Raw genomic sequence first — 16,723 nt, 5'->3', positions numbered from 1 at the left:
CGGGACACACAAAGAGGGGGCTGGGGCCAGTTCCAGCTTCCCGTTCTGGAGCTGGGCGTGGGGCTGAAGCCCCGGGATGGGGGTCTGCACTTCTCCCCACATACCCTGCGACCCCCCACCACCCTCACTACCGTGGTCTGCAGCAACGGGCAAGGGAGGGCGGCGGGCGAGGCACTGCAGGTTCCTCCCGCGCTCAGTACTCCCGTCATGTGGTTTCATACCCCCTGGACTCATTTCCAAAAAAGCATTTCCTCCTGCTGCGGTTGGGTGTAAAAGCCTGTCTGGGGAGGGCTGGCGCTCACTCGCCACGCGTCGCGTGCTGCTGACGGCAGCCGTGGGGTGCCGGGGCACCCTGCCCGGGCACGGAGCTGCCCCGACACCCCACTGCACCTGCTGCCCTGCTCCCCTCACCGCCCCGGCATGACCCAGCCACATCGGCCACAAGGATGAAGTGTTGCTGCCCTGGGGTGGCTTGGGTGAGTGCGGTGGCCTGGGCGTCCCATGGGCACCAATTGCGGGGTGTCCCACGGCTGTGGCCGTAACGGGTGTGGAGGAGGGAGGGCGGAAGGTGGATTAACTCCAGTGCCAAGCGTGCCAAAACTGCTCACCCCTCTGTCTAACTGGGTGTGAGCTCTGCAGCACCTAAACTTTGACGGTGTGGTGTGACCATAAAGATCTCGGCCGCAGCCCGGATGCGGCCGTGGGGTCACTCGTGGGGCTCCAGCAGGGCAGTGCCACGGGGAGTGGCTGTGCCCACAGTCTGCGGGCGGCTGCTTTCGGGGCTAGCCAGGCGCACGGGTGGTGGCCCTGGCACACGAGCACCGCGGCGGCCGCGTTACCGGGAGGGCAGAGAGGGGCTGGCACGGCACAAGCGGCGCTGGCTCTCCGCTGCTCAGCCAGCCCTGAGCCTGCCCCGTGCCCACCGGGCAGGGAGGGCCCCGCTGGGCACGGTCGTGCCTCGGCGGTGACTCAGATGTGCCGCTGGCAGCCGGGGCTGAGGCAGCGCCCGGATCTGCCGGCAGCGCTCGGTGAGCGGGGCGGCCCAGCGCGGTTTCCAGTCCGCCGGTGGCGGCGGGTTTAGTAGAAAATGATTCAACTGCCGTAATCGGGGCCATCACGGCTGGGAAATCCAGCCCCCAGCGAGGAATCCCCTGGCTCCCTGCCCACACTGTCAGTGCCGCGGTCCTCTCAGCCCCCGGCCCGGCCTGTGGAAGGGGTGGCAGCGTGGGCACTGCTCGCTGTACCCTGCGGGGCTTCCAGGGGAGCAGGGCTGCTCTGCGGACAGCACCTGGCACCCCGCGGGGGAGCAGTGACCTACTTTGGGACGCGCGTAACGGGGCGCGATAGCATCGAGGAGAGCGTGAGCCAGGCACGGCTTCCTTTCGGGGAGGAAATCACCTCCTCTGCGAGGGAGATAAACCCCAGGAAAGTCAAAGCTGGCAGCGTTAACCCTTACGCACCCGGCTACCGACACCTCCCTGAGCTGGCGATCTCTGGCACCACCAGCAGTCCGTGTGCCTGACTCGCTGCTCCCCATCCCTGGGGACATGGCAGGGGTCCTGTTGGTCGAGCATCTCGGTGCCAGCCTGGAAGCACCATTTGCAGAGCACATGGGGGGCACCTGAGAGTCCCCTGGGCACAGCCTGTGGCACAGTGGCCCCCACGGTGCCAGCAGGAAGTTGCTTGCTCGTGTTCTGCGGGGAAAGCAGAGCACGGGGGCTGCCACGGGGCATTCCCAGCCCTGGGGCAGCACACCCACGCGGCTTTGGGGCGGAGGGCCGCGGCTTCAGCCGTTCAGCCTTGTGCAGGCACCGCTGTCCGCACATTTCCAGGTATGGCTCTGGCTCTGGTAGCCCAGCATGAGCTGGTGCGAGGGCTATCCCCACGGGTGCAAGGCTCCCGGAGCAACCCGTCTGCCTGCAGCCCTGCTCTCTCCCTGCTTGCAGGTGACCTTGGCAGCGCTGTGGCTGGCAGCCAGCGAACTGCAGCCCCCAGGGTGGCGGGACCGCACCGTGCTGCGAAGGCAGCGGGTCCTGGTGCAGCCAATCCTCCGTCTGCGGAGACATACCGACAGACGCCCGTGCCCTGACGGCATGAACTGGGTCGAGACTACTCGCCGGTGCTGCTCTCAGTGTCCCGCAGGTGAGCGCTGCCCGGTCCGTGTGGCATGGCACAGCACACCGTGGCACAGCAGGTGCATTGCTCCAGGTGGCCGTGCTCCCTGTCACCCCACTGTCCCTGCAGGGACATTCATGTCCGAGCCCTGCACAAGCCTGAAGGAGAGAGAGTGCCAGCCCTGTCCCGCCGGCACCTTCCGCACCCAGCCCAACACCCTCAGGGAGTGCCAGGCTTGCTACGAGTGTGACCGACAAGGTGAGCTGGCACCACACCACAGCGTGCTGTGCTGTGCAGCGCCGTGCCATGCTGCTCACCGCTGCTTTCTGCAGCTTTCCAGAGTGTCCTGACCAACTGCTCGGCCACCACCAACATCGCCTGTGGCTGTGAGCCCGGCCGATTCCGTCTCTGCCTTGACAAGCAGTGCAGCGAATTCTCTTGCCAGAAATGCCAGTCCTGCACTGGACGCCTCATCCAGAGACCCTGTGAGTGCTGCCAGCTGCCCCAGGGCACAACCTGCCAGATGTGCCATCTCTGGCTGTGCCACCCTGCCTCATTCCCACCCTCTCCCCAGGCTCGGAGGCACAGGACACACTTTGCGACAGCAGCTGCAAGCCTGACTTCTACAGAGAAGGTGACGAATGCCGGCCATGTCATATGTAAGCACTGACCCTCCAGCCCACACATGTGGGGTCCATGGCATGGCACAGCATGGCACCCATGGGACCCATCTCCTTGCAGGAGCACCCAGGACACATGTGGCAAAGAGTGCCAGCAAGTGTGTAGCAGCAACAACAACCAAGGTATGGGGACAATGGGGCCAGGGTCGGTGGTGTACAATCACCATGCTGGGCAGATGATGGGAATGCTTCTGCTCCTCCTTTCAGGCTCAGGTCTGGAGTACATCCTGCTGGGACTCACTGGGCCTCTCTTCCTGGGTGCCCTTGCTATCTACCACAAGAGGAAGAGGCTCTGGCATGATGTCCTGGCAGGTGGTCCCCGCCCCACGGCACAGGCAGCCACCTCAGTGGCCGGGGCTGCAGGCACACCATGGTGCCAGTTCAATGCCCAGAGGTGGGACAACCTGTGCTGGACCCAGCCATGGTCCCCGCAGGGGACAGAACGTGCCACTGGCACAGCAAAGCAGAGCCCCAAACACCCCTTGCTGCCTGAGCCACCCAGTGACGAAGGGGAGCCCTCTGCACCCCTGGAGCCCCGCGGTGCCTTGCTGCAGGGCAGCCAACTCTATGCTGTCATCGATGTGGTGCCAGTACGGCGTTGGAAGGAGTTCATGCGGATGCTGGAGCTGCGGGAGGCAGAGATTGAGCTGGTAGAGCTGGAGGTGGCCCACATCCGCGACCAGCAGTACGAGATGCTGAAGCGCTGGTGCCAGCAGACCAGTGCCACACTGGACCATGTCTTTGCCGCCCTGGAGCGCATGGAGCTGGCCGGCTGTGCTGAGGCACTGCGCCAGAGTCTGCCCTTGGGACCCTGATCCCCAGCGTCAGCACCCTGGCACAGGGAGGTCCCGACACCTCCACATCTCACTGGGCACCTCATCCCAGCCATACCCCTAAGTATTGTTACTTATGCCGTGTAGACATTTTATGTCAGTTTTATGTCCCCTTCCCACCTGCCTGTTCCTTCTATTTATGTCCTCCTGCTCCCAGGGCCAGGGAGGACCCCATGCCCCAGCACGTTGGCTGCCCAGCCACTCGCGGGACGAGCAGGCGCCGAGCCCACCGCGAACCCATGGGATAGTTCTCAAGGCTGCCCGCTGCCGGGCGCTCCTTCCCCCTCCCCAATAAAGTGGTGTGTTCTCCATCCGCCAGCCCGGCCCTTCTTCACAAGGCTGCGTGGGCCGGACACCGGGGCAGTGCTGGCCTCAGGACCAGCAGCGCCGATGTGGCCACCACAGGTGACACGGGGAATGTGGGTGCTGGCAGAGATGCAGGCGGTGTGGGTGTTGGGGGTGGCTGTGGTGATGTTGGTGAGGAGGCACCGCTGTCAGCGAGCGTGGCGTGGGTGGGGGATGGCGTGGGGAGCCCCAGGAAGGCGCGGGGCACTGCTGGCGGGGTTTATTGTTTTAATCGCTGGAAAGGCAGGCGGTCTGGGCAGAGGTGAGCCGGAAGCTGGCCTTGAGCGGCTTTGTAGGGGCAGTGATGAGGGCGAGCGCGCTGCAAGGGCGAGTGGTGCCAGCGGGGCGTGCGGTGAGCCCGGCCGAGCCGGGCAGTGCCAGGGAGCGTGTCCCACGCCACGCAGCTCGCTTTGCCACGGGCAGCACGGGGCAGCGGTGGGCTGGCGGCAGCGGGATGTGTGGGTACGGGGGGCTACGGGTGCCTGGGGCGGTGGAGGGGGCTTCTCTGGGTTGGGCTATGTGGCCGTCCACGGCAGGAGGAGGGTGCCGAAGCATGTCGCGGTCCATGGGAGGACCTGCCAGTCTCCTCCTGCTGCGAAGAGCCAGGATGAGGTGTGGCTAGTGCTTGGCTATGTCCCCCTTCTTGAGGATGATCTGTCGCTGCCAGGGCGCCAGCTTTGTCTCATCGTACCCGAGAGTCCTTAGCTTTTCCGACTGCTCCTTCTCCTTCTCCTCCTCCTCCCGCTTCAGCTTCTCCTGCTCTTTCCTGCTTAGCAGCAGAGGGCACGGGGCGCCGCGGTCACCAGAGCCGCGGGAACCGCCGTGCCCGCCCACCCGGGGAAGGGGCTTACGGCACTCACCGTTTCTGCTCCCTGCGAAGGCAAAGGGAAGAGTGGGTTAGCAGAGCCGCGGGAGCGACCGGCTGGTGCGGCATCCCCCGACCCTGGCTCACCTCTCTTCCTCCAGCTTCTTGCGCAGGATGTCCCTCCTCCAGGCCGGCATGCTGGCCAGGCGCGCCTCCTCTTCCTTCTCCTGCAACAGACAGCCGAGTCACCGGCACTGCCGGGAGCCCGCCCTCACAGCCGGCACCCTGGGGCCGCAGCATCATCCTGGGGCGCGGCACCGCGTCCTTGTGGCAGCGCCCTCCTTGGCACGATGCCCGCGGGGTTCACCAGAACGTGGCTCGCCGATGCGCCCCTCACTGCCCACCTTCCACCGGCGCCGGGAGGAGGAAGGAGCGTGTGGCGTGGCCAGCCCTTGCAGCACACCGCAGCTTTATTGCACGACACGCGGGGGCCCACACTGCCCCGGCACCGCAAACGCCACACCAGAGGGGAGCGCAGCCCCGCCGCTGCACCTCCCACACAACACACAGCCACGGCAAGCGGCACACACTGCAACCTCGGCCCGGGGCCGCGCAGAACAGCACCCAGCCCTCTGCCAAGCTGGGCCGCACCACGAGCCACAGAGGCAGGCCACAGCCCACAGCTGTCCCCTGAGCTTGCTGCTGCCCCATGCCACACCACTGGCACAGCCTGCAGCATCCTGTTGGACTCAGGTGTCGAACATCTCTGCCTCCTTCTCCTTCCAGAAGGAGAAGCTGCGGTCAATGAAGCGGCAGACGTCCTCCTCGCTGAACTCTCCCAGCTCTGGTACTGGCACTGCTGCCCCCTGCCCTTCCGGGGCCATGGCGGGGGGCTCTGGCAGGCTCTCTACCACTGCCACAGGGTCATCTCCAAAAAACTCCTGCACGAGGTCCTCAAAGCCGTCAAGCCAGTGGCGGTGGCCAGCCTCGACCTGCTCCAGCACGGTGCGGTGGAAGCGGCGGACGCGGTGCCAGCTGTGGCTGCCCAGGCGGTCAAACATCTCGTAGCAGAGGAGGTGGCGGAAGCGCCGCTCCTCAGGGCTGAGGGGCATCTCCAGCAGCTGGAAGTAGCCCAGCATGAAGAGGTCGAGCGGGAGGCTGTCGTGGGGCATGGGCGAGCTGCCGACGTGGGGCAGGAAGTGTTGGGGCCAGTAGAGCACTGTGGCGCGGCTCAGCCGCCGGATCTGCCGCCCTGGGACCCGGCGGGCAACACTCCTCCAGCGGGCCAACAGCCGCCCCGCTGCCGGCCGCCGCCTCCCCGGCCGCCGTGGCCGCTCCTCCCCAGGCACTGCCGCCAGTGCCCGCTTCTTCCAGTGCTCCAGGAAGAGGAAGACGGCGCGCTCCTTGCAGCCCTTGGTGCGTTCATGCGGCCTGCTCGGCTCTGGCAGCGCTGGCCTGCTCCTCCGCAGCGCCCCGTCCCCATATTCCTCCTCCAGAATGGGCCGGCGGGTGCTACCAGGGGGCTGCACCCTTTTGCACTTAGTGACCCTGGGGGGAGGTGCAGGGGGTGCCCCTGGCCCCTCGTAGTTGGCCTTGAGGCTGCGGACAGAGACACCGCAGCCCAGGATCTCACGCCGGGCGTCGTGCTGGGCACCGGGGCTGCCCGCTGCTCCCCCCGGCCCGGTGCCCTCCCGGCCCCTCGGGGCAGGCGCGTCCTCGTGGGCGAGGGCGAAGCGCTGGGGTGCTGGGGGGGCAGAGAGCGGCACGAGTGGCAGCAGCTCCTCCTCCGGCCCCCCTGGAAGCGGCTGCCCCAGCTGCGCCTCGTGCATCACCCGCAGGCTCCCCAGCTGCCTCTCCAGGTGCTGCATGTCCTCCTCCCGCATCGGCTGCCCGGCGGGTCCCGGTAAGCCCCCGCGGGCAGGTGACCCGCGCCGGTAAAGGGGCGGCGAGCGGTTCCCAGGCTGCGGCGGGAAAGAGGGCAAAGGGGCTCCTGAGGCCGTGCCGCACGCACCTCGTGCCACTGCCGCCGTGTGTGGCATCCCCGGGGTATGACTCCCCTGCATGCAGGTAGGGTGGTGCCCAGCCCAAATGCCACGCACGCCGTCTCGCCAGGTCCTGAGCTGCTTGGGCCATGCCCGCGCCGCGCTCGCCGCCGCAGCACGTGGGACCCCCCCTACCTTGCGCCGCTGCTCCTCTTCCTCCTGCATGCGGAGCTGCAGCTTGCGAACCATCACCTGCCGCTTCCACTCGGGGATGGGCCGACCGTGCTCGTCCTGGCTGGGCACCAGCGCCTCCACCTCCACCGCTGCCCCAGCGCCTGCTGCTGGCACCGGCGAGCTTCCGTTCAGCACTGGCTCTGGCGAGCCCCCTGCCAGGCAGCGTGGTGGCCCAGCAGCCTCGGGGGTGGCCGGCGGGGTGGGCGTCCTGGTGGGTGACGGGGAGGACACTGGCGACTCTGCCTGTGGAAGGAGGGAGGGAGGGCGGTGGGCACTTGCCGTGCTGTGCTGTGCCGTGCCACCGGCTCCCCTGGCCCCCATCACCACCTACGTTGGCCCCTGCCTGGCCGCTGCCGGAGAAGACGGTGGTGAAGCCTTTGCTTTGTGGCGTTGGCTTGAGGCTCTTCCCAGCTTTGATCTCGGCCAGCAGCTCCGAGTTGTCGCCGGTGGGGGACATCATGTTGAAGGACTTGGTGCCTGAAGGGAGGCAGAAGGGCAGTAAGCACCCTGCCAGCACAATCTCCCTGCTCCTGTCAATCCCCCAGCAACTTGCAGAGTAGGGGAGTGGAGGAGTGGCTGGCTGACTGCCCCCCTCCGTGCCTTCCAGGAGCCCCTGGAACACCCCTGAAGCAGCATCCAGACACCCGGCTCACAGGTCCACAGCACATCACCAAACTCCTGGGTCCATCAGACCCCAGAGGAGCCACCCCCAGCACTCAATAGCCTGGCACCCCAGCTCCACAGATCTGTAAGACCAGCACTCCCAACAGCAGCTTACAGGGTCCATAGCACTCTGCTGCAGCAGCACCGCAGCATTCAGCTGCAAGGGTCCCAGCCTGGCCCCAGCCCCAGTGCCGCTCCATGCCCCCGAGGCACTATGTTGCAACAGAAGTGTGCCTCTGGAGGGATGGCTCCGTGGCCGGTGGCAGCGCTGTCGCTGCGGGATGGCCCTTACATTCCCGACAGCTGCCGGCAGCGATCACCGACAGCCTGAGCCAGACTCCCTGCCAGCCCGGTGCCCAAAGGGCTGCATGGCACCGGCACCCGGGGGATGCTCTTCCCACTGCTCACGCCACCCGCCTCGCGAGCACCCACCGTCCGTGCCAGCCATGCGTGAGTCCCTAACGGGCCATGGTACCGCGCCAAGGCAAAGCCCCCTGCCCGCCGCCGGCGCCCGCAGCTCGCTCCGCTCGGCTGCGCCACGCCACAGCCAGAGGGCTGCGGGTGCTGAGGGCCCAGCGGGACGTGCCCGCTGCCATCCAGCGCCGGCTGAGACCCCCCGGTCCCGGGAGCCGGCGCTAATAAAGCGGACGGCGAGCGGCGGCCAAGCCCGGCGGCTGCGCTCAGCGGCGGGGGAGCGGCCGGTGCGCTCACGTGGCGGGGTCACGCCGGCCGGCTGAGCGCGAACAAAGGGCTCTGTGTGCGGGGCCCCGCCAGCCCTGCCTCCGCCTTCGGCAGCCCCGCACCGGCGCGGGGCTCCCCGCGTGCCGCCGCCGACCGGCGACGCGCAGCGAGGGCAGGGCACGGCCCCAGCGGCGTCGGTGCCCCGCGGCTGCCCTCGCCGGTTGTGCCCCGCGCCCCCTGAGCAGGGAGGAGAGTGGGGCCGCGGTACTTACTCTTCATCTGCCTGAGCGCCTTTCCTCCTAGGGAGAGAAGCAGAGAGGCGGCGCGGGGCGCGCGGCAGAGGAAGGATTTGGCCACCGCGAGACAAGAGAGAAGAGAAGCGGCCAGCAGTGAGAGCAGGCAGGGGCGAGCGGGCGTGGGGGCCCCCGCGCCGACACCGGAGGAGAGAAGGACAGAGAGGCTGTCAGGAGCCGCGCGGCCCGAGTGCCGCGGGAGGAGACGAGCCAAGGAGGTCAAAGCCACAGTGCAGCCAAGAGACAGTGCCCAGGATCACTCCCCGTGCCCACCCGGCACCCTGCCACTTACTTCCCGTAGACGAGGAGGAGCGGCGGGGGCCAGCGGGAGTCTCGGCGAGTGGGGGCGGCGGTGGGGGTGTCGGGCAGGAGGTGTCGGGCAGCGGTGGGGGCGGGGGTGGAGGCGGCAGCTCGGCACCAGACTTGCTCTCCCCATTGCTCATGGTGTCCGCCGAGATGGGTGATGTCTGAAAGGGAGCATGGGCGGGCGTCGCTCGGTGCCGGTGCCGCTGAGCTGTGCACAGGCTCGCGGAGCGGGGCTCACCTCCTCGGTGTGCGCCATTCGCTGGGGGCCTGTCTGCTCGGCCACAACGTGCCCCAGGTGCTTGTAGTAGTCACCGGTGCTCGGCTGCTTGCCGAAATTCCTTGACCGCCTGCTGGAGTCGGCCCGGCGCAGGCCCTCGGGACTGCTTTCACGCGATGCCAGCTGCAATGGGGAGCCCACCTCAGCACTGCCGTGCCCGGCTATGCTGCAGGGCTGTGGTGGAGTAGGACCGTGCCAGCGGTTTGCCGTGGGGCAGATGGAGAGCTGGGACGGACAAGAGGTGCGTGCCCTGGGGTCTGTTCGGCAAACGGCTCTGCCAGGGGCTGTGTGCCATTTTGGCAGCATGCGGCATCAGTGCCTGGCACTGTGACCCCATAGCCTGTGCCCAGGATCCTGTCCAAGCCTCCCCCGGGATAACCCGCTGGGAACAGGAGCGCCGAGCCCCAGGAATTACAGGAAGCTTATCCGGCGCGGGGCTGGGGCCCGGTTCCAAACCTCCCTCTGAACAGGGCTCTCAAGCAGCGCAGCCTCAGCTCACCCCGGCACATTCCACAGCGGCTTTGCGAGTTGTGCTGCCGAGTGCTGTGCTGCAGGGGGCTGTGCCTACTCCCTGGGTTTGGGGTGCCACCGTGGCATAGCCCTGCTCCCCTTGCTGGGGGCCCCTCTATTTGCATTTCCCCGTATGCCACCTCCACCCACGGCATTTTCATGGTGAGCCCGGGTGCTCGCCGCCACCGCCAGCAGCTCCAGCTAAGTCAACAAACGTCAGCTTGGTGCTTCCTACTCCAGCTGCCATGGGAGTTGTGCCAAGCCTGGCTCCCACTCTAGCAGTCCCAGATCTGGTTGGGCACAAGGATCTGTGCTGCTGAGTCCCATTTCATAGGGCACCCGCACCACTGTGGCACCACTCTACCACACACCCACACCTCCCCAAGGCAGTCCATTACTCCGGTAAGCACTAAAGAGCCAAGGCTGTGCACAGCGAGCACTGTGGGGTCCTGAGCCCATCACATGCCTGGCACACACTGCCCTGCTGAGACACCCATCCCAGGTGCCCTGTCCCCCAGAGCATTGAGCTCTGCCAGTGTTCTGACCATGCCCAGAATCCTGTCCCCAGAGGTGGCGCAAGTCATGGTAAGGGGTCAGGGCGGCCCCAAACCTACTGCATCCTTATGCCCCCCCAGCCCGCCATGGAGGGCTGCACCCCTCTTACCTGTGCACGCCTGGCTGAGCCCTCTCAGCTCCTGGCAGCGCTGGCTGTGCCACCCGACACCTGTGGCGCGGGCGACACCGGAGCCGGCCGCTCGGGTTACTGCCTGCGCAGCTGCCCACGCCCAGCTCGGCACGGTGCCTGTGGTGTCACCGGGCAGCATGGGCGCGGCTGCCATGGCATATGCTGCCGGTGCCCCAGCCGGTGCAGCGGTGGAGTGGGCCCACCCAGTGCCGTGGAGCTACCAGAGCATCACAGGCCTCAGCTTGCTGCATCCTTGCTGATGGTTGAGCCCTAGCCCTCCCCCAGTGCATGCCAGTGCTGCAGGCATGTGGCCTTCAGTTGGGACTGTCCCCTCCCAGTGCAGGCAACAACTGCTCAAACAAACGGGGATGGGTGCCTGGTGGTGTGTCCCTCCCGAGTGGTATGTCCCTTGAGCTGTGTATGGGGCGTGGTGCAGGGGACACGGTGCATGGGGCCGTACCTCTCGGCGCAGCGCTTGGCTCTCCACATGCCGCAGGTTGTTCTTGGCCCGCACGTAGATGTCAGCGGTGTGGGGGGCAGCGGGGGGCGCAGGTGCAGGGTAGCCAGGGGGTGGCGGGGGTGGCCGGGTGGTTGGGGGTGGGGGTGGTGGTGGGGGGAAGGCAGGGGGTGGTGGCGGCGGGGGACCCTCGCCCGCTGGGCCCCGGCCCCGTGGCCGCATCTCGGGGTCCAGCATGTCCATGTACGCCTGCATGTCCGCCAACGCCGGCTCAGGCACCCCTGCGCAGGGCAGGGGGTCAGGGGGGGCTGGACCCGCACCCCCCGCCCCGCGCCCCCTGGCCCCGCACTCACGGGCGGCGGGGACCCCTGGGGGGCCACCCCTCTTCTCCCCGGTGCTGGACTGGCTGGAGTGGCAGGAGTCGTAGTTGGAGAGGGTGCTGGCAGGGGAGCCCACCTCGAAGCGCGCCTGGGGCACCGACGCCGTGGTGTTGGGCGATGACATGCCCGAGTCAGGCTGTCGGCATTCCCCATCCGCCGAGGGGTCTCGTGACAGCACGCGGTGCTCCACGCTCTGCTGGCACAGCCGTGGGGTCAGGCAGCAGGAGAGGGGGTTGTTGCAGCATTTTTGAGAGAAAGAGGACATGAGTTATGAGATTTGAGCTACTCCAGACTAGGCCTCAGATTTGGGCCTTGTGGGCCTTCAAGCCTCTGACGCAGTTAGAAATTCAGAGCTTGTGGCGCAGATATAAATAGTCTTAAGGTGTGATGGGGACCACTGGGTTGTCTGGGTGTGAATTAGTATAGGTTTATAGTGTAAGGTGTAGGCCATTTTAAGGAAAAGGTAAACAATGTTAGCCTACCAATCAGAGTGTCTTTGTTTTTGTAAACTATGTAGAAGCTTATATAAACTACCACCTTATCTTGAATAAACGGAGAACGCTTGATTAACCACATTGGTTCAGACCTGAGTTTGTCTTGTCCAGCTTTCCGTGTTTCTGAGATTCCCTGGCTTTTAGGGGGTGGTGAGGCCCTGCGTGCTCCCTGTGTGCTCCCCACGCCCTCATCCCTGGGCACCGCCGTACCATGTTCTCCACGGTGCGCAGGTACTGGGCGCAGTGGCTGTGGCCATTGTAGTCGGCGAGGTCAGCTGCCGTGTAGCCATCCTGGTCACGGATGCTGAGGTCGGCACCGTTCACCACCAGGATCTGGCAGCACTGGGGAGAGTGGGGGTGCATGGCAGGGCTGGAAGGAAGGGCCCCCTCTTGACCTGACACCCTGTTGGCCACCAGCACCCACCTCCAGCTCGCCATTCTCAGCAGCATCGTGCAGCGGCGTGCCGCCCCAGCCGTCGGCAGTGATCTCCCCGCCGTGCAGCAGCAGCCAGCTCAGCACCTTGGCGTGGCCACGGCTGGCGGCAAAGTGCATGGCCGTGGCCCCCTCGGCGTCCCGCTCCGATAGGCTCACCGTCGTGAAGCTCATCTGTGTATGCAGGTGGGCTGAGCACTGGGGCTCAGTGCCCCGTGCTGTGCCACCGCGCCGTGCCACCGTGCCGTGCCGTGCCTGGACAGCGCTTACCAGCCATACGATGACAGTGTTGTGGCCCATCTGGGCGGCGGCGTGCAGTGGGGTCATGCCGTCATAAGCACACGCGTGGGGGTCAGCCCCACAATCCTGCACCAGGTACTGGATGATCTCCAGGTGGCCTTCCTGGCAGGCGAGGTACAGCGGGGTAGCCCCCGTCTTGGTCTGGGCACTCAGCGTACTGCAAGTGGGGCACAGCGCCCGTCACATGTGGCCACAGCTACTGCCAGGGCTGGGACAGGGGACAGGCAGGACACAGGGACATGGGGGTTTGTGAGACACAAGGAACACGGGCAGGTGCAGGGGAAACAGCTGCGGGCAGGCAGGGCAGTGCCAGGGCTGGGAGCTGTCCACCCCATGGCTTCCCATAGGTCCCTGTGCTGCTGCGGTGGCTGCAGATGCAGCGGGAGGTCACTAAGTTAATCAGCCTGCTTAGGCTAAGCTCCTTCCTCTGGCTGTTTTTGGACACTGCAATTTAGTCGTATTTTAAAGTAAGCTGCTTACAGAGCACCGGCTGTGGAGCCAGCAGGGAAAGGCCAACTTGCACCATGGCAGTGCCTGGCACAGCTGCTGGGTGCTGGTGTCCCCTCACTGCTCCAAAAGGCCTTGGCATCCTTGTGTCTCTCGTCTTGAACTGTGTATCTCAAACTGTGCAACCCAAATCCTGAATCCCACATCCCCCATAGACCCAAATTCTGCATCCCACATCCCGCATCCCGCCTCCTGACCCCACAGGAAGCTGTTTTATTAAGTGCTCCATAAAAAAACCCTGTTGAATATTTAAAAAAGGAAGAGCAATAAATACTCTGCTCTCTTATCGCAACGATCGCAGGCCCTAAATAATTGATCCCTGTAACCGTGAGACGGGCTGTGGCCAGCACTCCCTTCCCGCTGTGCCCTGCGTGCCGTGCCACTGCGTGCCTGCCCCGCGGTCCAGGAGTGCCAGGCGGGCACAGCCCTGCGTGGGAGCTGGAGGCAGCGGGAGCACAGGCACGGGGGCAGTCCCTGATTGCCATTTCTCAGTAATTGGGAAGGGGTTAAGCCACTTGGGCACCACCAGTAAACTGCTTTGCCAGATGGCTGAGACCCCATGCTGGGCCGCCGGCTGCCAGGGGGCCCTGTGGGCTGATGCGAAGGTGGGCTGGGAGAGCCAGCATCCCGCAGCGGCACCAGGGATTGGATTTCGGGGCTGTAACGGAGCCTCCGGGCAGGCGCGGGGCTGGGAGCAAGGCCAGCCCTAAATAATTCAGGGGGAAGGCGGTGACAGCAGCGGAACAACCCCGGCAAGCAGCGTGAAAGGCAATGCGAAGCCGTGCCACACCTGGGCTGACACAGCGGGCATCGAGCAGGAGCAGTGACTGGTTTGGGGCTGGGCTTGGGCTGCAGGGGTTAATCCCAGAAGTGCTCAGGGCTAAGCTGGCACACCTGGGGCAAGGAGATAAAGAACTGGGGCTGGGACAGCTCTGGCCAGTAAGTGCCATGGGATCCAGGGATCTCTGTGGCCCTGCCTGGAGAAAAAGATGTTGTGGCACCCAGAGACAGAGGGGTGCTGAGTGCTGGTTCACATCCCGCTGCCTCAGGACTCCATGGATGTGGGAGAGCTGTGCAATCCGTCTCATCCACAACCCTGGAGCCTTCCAGGGACAATGTGGAGCAACAGCGCATCCCCCCGGCTCCGCTTTGGCCGGGTCTGTGGGTTATTTCTAGTGGCCTCTGCCCACCACAGGAAATCGGATTAGCGGCCACCTAATCACCTGCTGCAGCCTCGTGGCGAGGCCCGGCATCGCGGGCCCTGTGGGCTGCTATGCCACGTAACCCGGGGACCAGCCCGGCTCCGGGTACCGCTCGGGGGGAAAAGCGGGGATGCTGCCGCCACGGAGCCGTCTGAGAGAGGCTGCCATGCCCAGCAATGCCCACGGACCTGGGCAAGCGGAAAGGTCGTCTCCGGAGCGGGGAGCAGCCTCTCCTCGGCGGTCAGCCTAATCCATTTACATAACAGAGGGCGGACAAAGGCGGCTGTGTTATCGCCCCGCGCCAGGAGCCGACTCAGCGGCCAGTGACAATATTTCTGCCAGCGCTCGCCCCTCTCCTCCTCTCCCTTTCTTTCTGGGCCATAAAGAAGGTACAGCTGGCTGCCCAGCCTGATAACGTGGCGGCGTTGCCCTTGGAGCTAGGGGATCAGGGTGGCTGCAGCATTCGTCCCCAGTGCTGGCACTTTGCCCAGTGGCTGGAGGGAAGGTTGGGGCCACAGCAGGCACCCTGTTCTCCCACTAGCCCCTCTCCTGCTGGTGGGTGCCAACCTTCCGGCAGACCCTGTCTCGCTGCCAGCAGCTGGGGCCGTTACCTGGGGCAGTGTCCCAAAAGGAGTCGCAGGGAAGGGAAATCCCCTTTCACCGCGGCGTAGTGGACGGGCAGTGCTCCCGTGTTGGTGGCTGCCGTGGGGTCGCTGCCTCCAAAGCGGAGGAGCCAGTCGATCACCTCATGGTGACCGAAGCGGGCTGCCAGGTGTAGGATGGTGGCACCAGAGTTGTCTGTGTCCTGCAAGAGGAAGTGGGACGGCCGTCAGTACCAGGGACCAAGCCCTTCCTCCAAGGGGGCTGGGGACAGCAGGCAGCTCCATTCCCCAGCCCGGAGCTGATTCCGGGCGGGTGGGGTGGCCAGGGTGGAGTTCCTGTCCGTACGGAGCGGGGCTGGAGCAGGAGCACAGGGCATTGGAGCGACCGTGGGACCAACGCGTCTGCCCTCCGTCAAAGGCCTGCGTCCGCACAGTGAGTGCAGCACAATGCCCCCCTTGTTCTACCGGAGCCTCTAACTGCGGGAACTTGCAGCCGAGCCCCGCTGTGCCACCGGCCCGTCCACGCTCCACGCTCGGTGGGGCGCGGGTAGCGCTGGCCCCTGGCCAGGAGGTCGCCGATGCGTGCTGACCCTTTCCTTCCCGATTAATCTCCGCTCCCAGCCCCGCCGCCTCCTCTTCCTTCGGCCGTCACATGTCTTTAACTCTCGGCCGGCCCCGGGGCAAGCCGCTTACCGCCGCGGTCCCGCCGTTGTGTAACCCCCGGAGGGGGCGGCAGCCCCGGGGAATATGTGCTGCCCTCGCAGCCGAACCCCTGCGGGATGCCGGAGACTCTCCGGGTCCGTCGGATGCCGGCCGCTATGCACGGCGGAGCCCTGCCCGTGCCGGCTAGGACGGACCCCGGCTCGCCGTCGGCAGAGCTGGAAGCACCACGCGTGACCGTCTCCCCGCGGCCACAGCCACCCACACGGGACCGCGGAACGCCTCCCCGGCCGCCCGCGCCACCGAGGGACCCTCCGCCACCCCCCGCGATCCCGCTCGCACCTGCACGCCGCAGCCCCCCTGCGTGAGCAGCCACTGGAGACAGGCGAGGTTGCCGGTGGCGGCGGCGTCGTGGGCCGGCGTGGCCCCGTTTCGCGCCCGCGCGTCCCCGCGGAGCGCGGCCTCGGCCGCCAGGTACCGGAGGCAGGCGAGGCGACCGGCGCGGGCAGCGTGGTGCGCGGGAGACGCGCCCAGGGCGTCCCGCAGCCCCGGCCGCAGTAGCCCGGCCGCCCGCAGCCCCCGCAGCGCCTCCACGTCTCCCTGTCGCGCCGCCTGCAGCGCCCGCTCCAGCGCCATCCCGGCGGCGGCCCCGGCCCCAGCGGCCCCGGCGGCGGCCCCGGCGGCCCCGGCCGCCGCTTGGCACTGTGCGGCGCTCCCGCCCCGCCGCCCCCCGGCCCCGCCGGCTCCTCCTCTCCCTCCCCCGGGGCCGCCCCTCCGCCCGCCCCGCCCGACGGCGCGGCGATTGACCGCTGCTCGGGACCCCCGCGCCGCTGCCCCCGGCCTCCGCTTTGCCGAACGGCGGACGGGACCAGGACCGGGACAGGTGCAAGTCCAGGTGGATCCCAAGGCGGACCGTTCGCGGCTGCCGGCACCGCTGTCCGCGGCCTTGTGTAGCGGCCCCACGGGTGTCCCCTCCCGCCGCCTGCCCAGGCAAGATGCGGCAAAGATGGGCTCCTCCGGCACCCTCGACGTGCGCTGCCGGCCCTAGCAGCGCAGGCAGAACGGGGGGCGCTGGGCGGGCGGCTGCCCCGCCTCAGCCGCCCGCGGGGTGCCGGCAGCCGGTCACGGTCCGCTTTGGTATCCACCTGGCCTTGCACCGGTCCCTGTCCCGGCCGCCACTCGGAAAAGTGGTTTTATGAATCGCTGGCTGGGCAGCGGGCGGCGTGGGAGAACAGGGGTGGGGAGACCCTCCGTCAGGACCGCGGACAGCGGAGGTGCT

The 16,723-nt window shown here is 66.8% G+C and overlaps 3 protein-coding genes across 4 annotated transcripts; 1 reads left to right on the top strand and 2 right to left on the bottom strand.

Annotated features, from left to right (window-relative positions):
- The first annotated feature begins 61 nt into the window (after positions 1-61).
- TNFRSF25 (TNF receptor superfamily member 25) lies at positions 62-3,941 on the top strand. Of its 2 annotated transcripts, XM_030289499.4 has the most exons (7): positions 62-476; positions 1,947-2,142; positions 2,245-2,373; positions 2,448-2,600; positions 2,690-2,774; positions 2,857-2,918; positions 3,003-3,941. In XM_030289499.4, the coding sequence occupies exons 1-7, from the start codon at positions 447-449 to the stop codon at positions 3,608-3,610; spliced, it is 1,263 nt and encodes a 420-aa protein (XP_030145359.4). In that variant the 5' UTR covers positions 62-446; the 3' UTR covers positions 3,611-3,941. The 2 variants fall into 2 exon arrangements, with proteins under 2 accessions (XP_030145359.4, XP_030145358.4); XM_030289498.4 differs by lacking the exon at positions 62-476 and having other exon boundaries at positions 493-2,142.
- A 247-nt stretch (positions 3,942-4,188) lies between these two features.
- On the bottom strand, positions 4,189-16,110 carry LOC100229308 (espin). Its single transcript, XM_030289489.4, has 15 exons — positions 15,787-16,110; positions 14,794-14,987; positions 12,444-12,630; positions 12,165-12,347; positions 11,951-12,082; positions 11,220-11,439; positions 10,870-11,147; positions 9,176-9,337; positions 8,924-9,098; positions 8,611-8,637; positions 7,326-7,471; positions 6,956-7,237; positions 4,926-5,005; positions 4,834-4,845; positions 4,189-4,739 (listed from the first exon to the last, which is right to left on the bottom strand). The coding sequence occupies exons 1-15, from the start codon at positions 16,078-16,080 to the stop codon at positions 4,592-4,594; spliced, it is 2,520 nt and encodes an 839-aa protein (XP_030145349.4). The 5' UTR covers positions 16,081-16,110; the 3' UTR covers positions 4,189-4,591.
- On the bottom strand, positions 5,012-6,936 carry LOC140680419 (espin-like protein). Its single transcript, XM_072917432.1, has one exon. The coding sequence runs from the start codon at positions 6,839-6,841 to the stop codon at positions 5,528-5,530; it is 1,314 nt and encodes a 437-aa protein (XP_072773533.1). The 5' UTR covers positions 6,842-6,936; the 3' UTR covers positions 5,012-5,527.
- Positions 16,111-16,723: the final 613 nt, after the last annotated feature.

The sequence above is a fragment of the Taeniopygia guttata genome, chromosome 21 (assembly GCF_048771995.1).
Source record: "Taeniopygia guttata chromosome 21, bTaeGut7.mat, whole genome shotgun sequence".
Lineage (NCBI taxonomy): Eukaryota > Metazoa > Chordata > Aves > Passeriformes > Estrildidae > Taeniopygia > Taeniopygia guttata.
The sequence above is the reverse complement of the archived record's forward strand: the minus strand, read 5'-3'. Positions and strand labels throughout refer to the sequence as shown.

What these genes read in the sequence shown, in the direction of transcription:
- TNFRSF25 (XM_030289498.4), top strand. Translation starts at nt 1,860, where the DNA reads ATGAGCTGGTGCGAGGGCTATCCCCACGGGTGCAAGGCTCCCGGAGCA. An exon ending in CTGCTCTCAGTGTCCCGCAG is followed by an intron (nt 2,143 to 2,244) that starts GTGAGCGCTGCC and finishes CTGTCCCTGCAG; the next exon opens with GGACATTCATGTCCGAGCCC. An exon ending in TAGCAGCAACAACAACCAAG is followed by an intron (nt 2,919 to 3,002) that starts GTATGGGGACAA and finishes TCCTCCTTTCAG; the next exon opens with GCTCAGGTCTGGAGTACATC.
- LOC140680419 (XM_072917432.1), bottom strand. Translation starts at nt 6,841, where the DNA reads ATGCAGGGGAGTCATACCCCGGGGATGCCACACACGGCGGCAGTGGCA.
- LOC100229308 (XM_030289489.4), bottom strand. Translation starts at nt 16,080, where the DNA reads ATGGCGCTGGAGCGGGCGCTGCAGGCGGCGCGACAGGGAGACGTGGAG. An exon ending in GAATGGCGCACACCGAGGAG is followed by an intron (nt 9,099 to 9,175) that starts GTGAGCCCCGCT and finishes GCTCCCTTTCAG; the next exon opens with ACATCACCCATCTCGGCGGA. An exon ending in GCGGCCAGGCAGGGGCCAAC is followed by an intron (nt 7,238 to 7,325) that starts GTAGGTGGTGAT and finishes CTCCTTCCACAG; the next exon opens with GCAGAGTCGCCAGTGTCCTC.